The following is an 8,116-nucleotide window of genomic DNA, read 5'->3' as shown; positions in this document are numbered from 1 at the left end:
CTGGCCCCCCTTCTGCTTCCTGTCTCTGGGCCCCTCGGGCTCCCATAAGTGAGTCACGCAGGCTTCACCCTGTCTGCCTTACTCGGCCCACGGTCCTCAGGCCACACCGGCCGCTTGCGGGCTCCAGGCCGCCGTCCTGCTCTGAGCCCCTCACGGGTACTGTCCGTCGTCTTCCTGTCTTCATGCCCAGCACGTGCAGGGCACATAATGGACATTCAGTACGTGACAGTTTCGCTTACGGTACTGACAGAGCCACGCGCATTTTCTAGTTTCTCTTTAAAATTTGCACTCATTTCTATGGTGATTCTGAGTTAGTGTGAGGTGCTGTTGGTTCCGCCCTTGTCCGCTGTACCTGCCCTTGTCCCGTGGCACCTGCCCTGTCCCGCGGCACCTGACCTTGTCCCGTGGCACCTGCCCTTGTCTGCGGTTTACCGCCCTGTCCTGTGGCACCTGCCCTTGTCCCGTGGCACCTGCCCTTGTCCACGGCACCTGCCCTTGTCCACGGTACACCGCCCTGTCCCGTGGCACCTGCCCTTGTCCACGGTACACCGCCCTGTCCCACGGCACCTGCCCTTGTCCACGGTACACCGCCCTTGTCCCGTGGCACCTGCCCTTGTCCATGGCACCTACCCTGTCCCACGGCACCTGCCCTTGTCCATGGCACCTGCCCTGTCCCACGGCACCTGCCCTTGTCCACAGTACACCGCCCTGTCCCACGGCACCTGCCCTTGTCCACGGTACACCGCCCTGTCCCACGGCACCTGCCCTTGTCCACGGTACACCGCCCTGTCCCATGGCACCTGCCCTTGTCCGCGGGACACTGCCCTGTCCCGGGGCGGGCTGCCGTACTGACCATCTGACATCTCCCCTGGAGCGGCCTGCGTGCACCTGCTGGCGCTGAGCTTGTGCTGCTCCCTTGTCAGACGGCCGTGCACACCAGGCCGCGCACACGCACAGAGACTGGGAGCTTTTCAGACACAGGCGTTTCCTTGAAGAGCAGGTGAGGCCAGGATCGAGGGGTGGTTGCTCACTGCATAGCGAGTGGCTCTAAAAGACCAGCACTGTGAGCCCCACAGCCCCTCGTGGGCGGGTGATACCCTGTCCAGTCTGTACTCTCCGGTGACGCAGTGAGGCCACCACGTGCACTGACCTCCCCACGGGACAGGGCCTTCCTCCAGCAGTTGGCCCCTCCACCAGCCTCTTGACAGTACTTGGGGGGGCCTCGCTGCGGGGGCCTCAGGACACGCTTCATAGAAACTTGGCTTCCCTTGACTCTCATCCAAATTCCAGCTGCTGCCCAGCTTTCTTAGTCTCCTGGCCTCACCTTCCCCCTCCCCGCATCCTCACTTCCGTGTTCTCTGCCGGGCGCTACAGGTAGACAGCCGGCACCATCTCCGGCTCGCTCACCCGACCCCCAAGCCTCCCCCCCTGGCTCCTGTCCAGCCAAATGGCCCTTCCAGCTGCCACTGTTCGGTTGCCAGGGCGGGTCCACGCGCCTTCCCTCGAGTCCATGCGCTCGCTTAGTCCATCAGAAGTTGAGGTGCTGCTTCCTAGGTAGCTCGCAGACCCCCCTTTGTCTGGCCAGGCTTTGTTCCTGCTGCTGGTGTCTCCAGCTGGCCTTCCTCCTGGCTGCTGGCTGCTTCCTTCCCACCCGCCTTTGCCATCTGCAGGCCAACCGTCCAGGCAGCCATCGTGCCTCGTGAGTGCCTGTGACCCCTGGGCGCTGGTGCAGCACTCTGCTCAGCCCGCTGTCCTGCAGGCGGCACGCTCAGGCCCGTGCCCACCTCCTGGTCCCCTGAGACACCCTTTTGCTCAGCCCAGGGTCAGCGGGTCTTCAGGAAGTGTTGAGGGCCCGGCCGGCGTGGCTCAGTGGTTCAGTGTCGACTTAGGAACCAGGAGGTCACAGTTTGATGCCCGGTCAGGGCACAGGCTTTCCCAGTAGGGAAAGTCAGGAGGCAGCCGATCCATGATGTTTCTCTCTTGTCGATGTTTCTATCTCTCTATCCCTCCCCCTTTCTCTCTCTCTCTAAAAATTAATAAAAATCTTTTTTTTTTTTAAGAAGTGTTGCAGGGGAGCCCAGCTCAGTGCTCGTCCCCTGCCTGGATGCCCTCCTTGCCCCTGGCAGCACTGCCAGCACCTCCTCCTCCGGGCTTGCTCCGGCCATGGCCCCTTCAGCTCTGCAGGCCCCTCCCTCTGGCACCGTGGCTCCCCCCTTCAGTTCCTTGGCCTGTCCACTCTGCCAGAGCCTTGCTCCTTGGGTTTGTGATTCATCTCTGTGCTGTGTCTGCCGTGAGGGCCCGTCAGGGTTGCTGGTCGCAGGCCTGTGTAGGCTCCACCTGCCCACTCCCGTCTGCTGACCTCACTCCTGGCCACTCAGGAAGCTGTGATCCTCCACTCAGGAAGCTGAGCAGCCCTGGCCGGTTTTCTCAGTGGATAGCGTCAGCCTGGGGACTGAAGGGTCTTGGGTTCAATTCCAGTCAAGGGCATGTACCTCCATTGCAGGCTTGATCCTTGGTCCCGACGGGGGGTGAGGGGTGGCGTGCAGGAGGCAACCAATCAATGTGTCTCTCTCACATCAATGTCTCTTTCTGTCTCTCCCACTCCTTTCCACTTTATCTAAAAATCAATGGGAAAAATACCCTTGGGTGAGGATTAACAAAGAAAATAAAAGTGAGCATGACACACATTACCATAGTGACTGAAAAGTATGAAGCATCTGTGTGGCTCAGTGGTTGAGCTTTGTTCGACCCATGAACTGAGAGATCACTGGTTTAATTCCCAGTTGGGGCACATGCCCAGGTTGCAGGCTCGATCCCCAGTAGGGGGTGTGCAGGAGGCAGCCGGTTGAAGTTTCTCTCTGTCCCTCTCCTTTCCTCTAAAAAATCAGTAAAAACATTTTTTAAAAATATGAAGCACATAATAACAGGAGACATGTCCTGCGGAAGTAACCTACTGTTTTTAATTTCCTCTAGTTAACCAATAAGAAAGCGGTCACTGGTGAGAACAACTTCACAGATGCCGTGAGGCATGTGCTGTCGTCGCGGCTGAGTGTGCCCGACTGCCCCAACTGCCACTACCGGAGAAGGTGAGTCCGCGCCCAGGGCCTGGGGCGCGGGGCCTGGCCGTCCTGGCTGTCTCAGTCACGGTTCCGTCCCGCCCAGGTGTGCCTGTGACGACTGCAGCCTCTCCCACATCCTCACGTGTGGCATCGTGGACCCCCCTGCCCCCGGCGACACCCACGCCCACCCGCTGCCGCTGCAGGTGGGCCCTGCTTCCGACTGTGTCTCTGAGATGCGCCCGCCCAGCGTGTCGTCCGCCAGCTCGGGGTCAGGCTCCAGCTCTCCAGTCACCATCCAGCAGCATCCCCGGCTCCTCCTCACCAACAGCGGCTCGGCCCCAGCGTTGTGAGTTGGACCTTATGATAAGGAAGGTTCCGGAGGGTTAAGCAGGGCAGCGATGAGCGGCAGACAGCTGTGCCTACAGACGTCCCCCGCCACTGCCTTCCGGAGAGGCCCCTGCTTCCTTTAAGCAAAGTTTAAAGCAGGAAATCAGTAAACCCAAACCCGGACCCTGTTTCGTCACCTTAAAAGAAATGAAAAATTAATAAACACCCGTCGAGAGCAAAGGTGCTGGTGAGCAGGAGCCTCCCAGGCCTGCTGTTCGTGCGGGCGTCCCTCTTGGCCCGGGCAGGGTCACGCTTACCCCAGGATGCAAGGACTCGGGTCGTCCGGTGGCGAGCCCCGAAGGGTTCACTTGTCTGTGTCCCACATTCCCTGCAAGCACATTCCTGAGCCTCGGGTTCCTCACCTGGATTGTGATGCTGACAGCTCAGGAGTGGGTCACCTCTGGGGCCGTGGCCCTCAGGAGCCCCGAGTGCTGTCACCTGGGTGGGCTCTGTGCCTCCGTGGTGAGCTCCAGGGTGTGAAGCCTTGTCATGTGTTGTCTTGTTTTCCTAAAAGTGGAAAGATGCCTGAGTTTGGCAGTTGTGGACACTCTCCTAGAGCCACAGCATCACCTCCGGCTGAGGCCGTAGACGCACCGCCGTGTGTGCACCCAGGGGGTCCGCCCCGAGCCCTTTGCACTGTGCCGGCTCTGGTCGTGCACCAGAAAGTGACCTGTGTTAAAGTGCCCACATGATGCCCTAGCCTTGAAGTCTGCTTGCATTTTTTAAGTCAATGTTCCATTTGCCCATTGCTTGGAAGTCTTGCTAAAGCTGATGTGTAATTGAGTTCATGGCTGACTTGACCAGCAGTGGTCTGCCGGTAAGAAACTTCAGTATTTTGGCACATAATGCCTTTAAAATTTTGTTCCGCTGGCTGTGTCTAGCACTTCAGTGGCTATAAAAACAAACACTAAAGACCTAAGATGGTTCCCTGTATACCAAGCATGTCAAACTCACGGCCCACCAGCCACGAATTTGACATGCTTGCTGTACACTTTTAATTTTTTAAAATAAGTTTTTATTGATTTTTTTTTAGAGAGAAAGGAAAGGAGAGGGAGGGAGAGAGAGAAACACCAATTGGCTGACTCCTGCACACCCCCCTCTGGGGATTGAGCCCACAACTGAACATGTGTCCTGACCAAGAACCAAACCGGTGTCCCTCTGGTGCATGGGACAACGCTCAACTAACTGAGCCACACCAGCTAGGGCTGCACCTTTCGTTTGCATTGAACCTGGACTGTGTCCGCTCAGCGATGGCAGGGAGGGCAGTTGTGCACCAGGTTGAATGGAAATGCCGCACCCATTCATCAAATGAAGCTGTTGTGGTCTCCTTCATCTTCCCCTTTGCAGTCTTGTTTTCCGTTCGTCCTCCGAGCCCAGACGGAACCTTCCGGGTACTTGGCTCTTGTGTTGAGGTCACTGAGCGACCTGGGGAAGTGTGAGTGGTGCTGGGGTAGCGCCTCTGGAAGGAGAGCGAGTCCGGGGTGTGTCTGTGCCCATGAACGGCTCATGGTGACCATCTCCCTTGTCTCAGCTGCAGTGACGATGAAGATGTGGCTCCGTTGTCAGCGAAGTTTGCTGATATTTATCCATTGAATAACTACAACGACACCGAGGTGGTGGCCAACATGAATGGAATCCACAGCGAGTTAAATGGTGGCGGGGAAAACGTGGCCCTGAAAGATGAGGTACGGCCGTGGCACTTCATCGGAACAGGGATGCCACAGGGCGGTGGCCAGCATGCAGCGCTCCATGTCCTGTTTGTTTTCAAAGTCCCCGCAGGGGAGCAGCACCAGTGCCAGTTCTTCAGAAGCTGATGATGAAGAGGCGGACGGTGGGAGTGGGGGTGAGCCACCCGGAGCCCCGAAGGAAGCCGTGGCCCTAGAAAATGGAAGTCCCGCAAAGGAGGACAGTAAAGTGGACAGTCCCCCCCCATCTTACCCCGCTCAGCAGGTGTGATTTTATTTCTTCACATTTTTGGTTTTGCCAAAGGTCTCTTTCTCTGTGTCTGTTTTCTCTGAACCTGAGCGTTATTAAATACAAAATCAGGTCATTGTGAATAACTTCTGAAAATTAGCACTGGAGAGAATCAAGGCTGACTTACAAAATAAAAGTCCATCCCTCATAACCTCCTTTTTAGACTTTTTCTCTTCCTTGAACCTGTAACCAGCAGTCTTGGTTTTACAACACCCAGGAGCTGTGGACAGGGTGATGGCACGGAGTTCTTGAATAGAAGCCAGGAGAGAGTTTTCTGAGAATGAAAAGGTGGGATGGTAAATCAGCTTTTCCCCCTGGTAGATAGATACCTGTTTTTCTGTTACTCAGAGGTGAGGGTGTTTTATCAGACTATTATTTTTTTCTTAGTCACTCGGAGCTATATAATAGATGTTCAAGCAATTTTTATTTTTATATATTTATATATATGTATTAATTTTTGGAGAGAGAGGAAGGAAGAGGGAGAAAGAGGGAGAGAAATGTGAGAAAATTGACCGCCTCCTGCACACCCCTACTGGAGATCGAGCCTGCAAACTGGGCATGTGCCCTTGACCGGAATCGAACCGGGACCTTTCAGTCCACAGGCCGATGCTCTATCCACTGAAACAAACCAGCTAGGGCTGGGCCTAGTCTTTTATTTGTGGGATGATATAGGTCAATTTGGGGAAATACAGTCTTAACCACAAGCAGCCTGTCAGTCTGTGAACATGCTGTATATTTCTACTTATTTAAGTCACCTTTAATTTCTCTAACTTTTAAAAATTTATAGTCTATGAGGCTTGAACATATTTTTAAAATTTATTCCTAAGTTCAGGTGTTTTTCGATTCTGTGGTAAATGGTATCTCCTAATTTCAATTTTCTATTGATTGTTGGCAGTCTATAGAAATACAGTTGATGTTTATATATTGGTCTTGTATTCTTCAGCTTTGCTCTGCTCATTATTCTCTGAGTTGGGTCTTGCATTTTTATCCTGTCCAGCTATCGTGTCCTTTTCTTTGGATTGCTTCATTTATATTTAACGTAACGATTGGTTATATTTACACCTGCCTTTTGCTGTTCTTTCTGTCTCATGGTTTTTGTTCCTGTTTTCCCTTTCCTACCTTTTTTTGCATTAAACAAATTTCATGCACCCTTTTAATTCTGCCGGCAATTCTAGTTGTGTTTTAGTTTGTTCAGGGTGTGGGCAGAGCCCAGGCCAGAGGCAGCTCCTGTGGCCTCCCCCCGGCCCCACAGCTTTGCAGGAGGTCACGCTTCTCGGTGTGTCCCCTCTGGTTGCTTTCCAGAACCTTTGACTGTTCAGTGTGACCCCTCATTCCACCTTCGCCGAGTCCGTCCCTCGTGCGTACAGAGATCATGCCTTCCGCATGGGAGCCAGCGAAGCCTAGCCCTGTGCTGTCCCTGTGGCGCCCTCCCCCACTCTGCCATCTTCACCAGTCCCCTCGCCTCTGCTCAGACAGCCCAGGATGCAGGCCCCCACTGGGGCATGGGGCATGCACCCCTCTCTTTAGGTTCCTGCCGTCCTGAGCTCTTGGGTCCCTCGTGTCGCTCACAAGGAGGGCCCTGGCCAAGGGGGGTGTCGGATGACTGCTCAGCAGCAGGGCTGGCTCTGCTTCCATCCTCCATCCCGGCCTCTGAGTGAGCAGGGCTTCTCTCCCCGCAGGCGGAGCCAGCTGCCAACACCTGCGAGTGCCACGTGTGCAAGCAGGAAGCTTCTGGGCTGCCGCTGTCGGCGATGACGGCCGGCGCCTTTCCTTCCAGCCACCAGTTCCTGACCCCGGAGAGGCCCGCACACCCCGCCTTGCACCTGTACCCCCACATCCATGGGCACGTGCCCTTGCACACCGTCCCACACCTGCCTCGCCCTCTGATACACCCCACCTTGTACGCAGCGCCCCCCTTCACACACAGTAAGGTAAGTTGGGCAGAAAGGGCCTGGCAGACAGAAGTCCAGATTGGCAGCTCATAAAGGACAGCGTCCGCTCTAGATAGGAAATGGGCTCCCGGAGCTTTAGCCCTTACAGCTATAGTCAGTCATGAAAGCCGTGGCTTATCCCTTCAGAACTCACCAGGATGGGAAGGTTTTCAGGTGATGGGTTATGCATGGGGCAGTCATGGCTTCTCGGGCCTGGCTCTTACTGTGATGGGAAGCATGAGTCCTTCGCCCAAGCTGGGCTCTCCGCGTCTGAAACATTTGTGCTCTTAGCACAAAACTAAGGATTGTAGAAGTAACACAGGCTGGAGAGAGATCCGGAACGCCATGCGCTAGAGCATCCTGGCCGGGCGGCATTGAGGCAGCTGGAGGGCAGGCAGGTGGGCCTCCCAGCACCAGTTGGGCAGGACTGCTCAGGACAGGAGCGGGGATCCAGGGAAAGTTGATTTCTGTGTGCTTTTCTTCTCTGAGAACCCGTGTTTATTTTGAATGTCTTAGACTCTGCAGGGAGATTTTAGGTTGGATTCATTTTTTGTGCCTTAGTAGTAGCCTTGCCTCTCTAGCTTACCTTTGTTAACTCTTACCATACCTGCTATTTTTTATTTTTATCAGTTATTGTGGTTCAAGGTTAGTTCTAATCAATCAAAAATAGAATATTTTCTAAACTCTCCTGATTTATTAATTTAAACAATGATTCTCAACTGGGGTCAAGGGGGAGGTCATGGCACGGGGGGGGGGGGGCTTTGA

The 8,116-nt window shown here is 54.9% G+C and overlaps 1 protein-coding gene across 3 annotated transcripts in view; it reads left to right on the top strand.

Annotated features, from left to right (window-relative positions):
• The window catches only part of FAM193A (family with sequence similarity 193, member A), a 105,167-nt gene that overhangs the window by 75,645 nt on the left and 21,406 nt on the right, over nt 1-8,116 (top strand). For all 3 annotated transcript variants that reach the window (XM_014533494.1, XM_014533495.1, XM_014533493.1), the window contains 5 exons: nt 2,974-3,086; nt 3,163-3,405; nt 4,978-5,131; nt 5,217-5,396; nt 7,100-7,351. In XM_014533494.1, coding sequence (XP_014388980.1) covers nt 2,974-3,086; nt 3,163-3,405; nt 4,978-5,131; nt 5,217-5,396; nt 7,100-7,351 — 942 coding nt within the window. The remainder of the gene's footprint in view (nt 1-2,973; nt 3,087-3,162; nt 3,406-4,977; nt 5,132-5,216; nt 5,397-7,099; nt 7,352-8,116) is intronic.

Source organism: Myotis brandtii, unplaced genomic scaffold (genome assembly GCF_000412655.1).
Source record: "Myotis brandtii unplaced genomic scaffold, ASM41265v1 scaffold986, whole genome shotgun sequence".
NCBI lineage: Eukaryota > Metazoa > Chordata > Mammalia > Chiroptera > Vespertilionidae > Myotis > Myotis brandtii.
The sequence above is the reverse complement of the archived record's forward strand: the minus strand, read 5'-3'. Positions and strand labels throughout refer to the sequence as shown.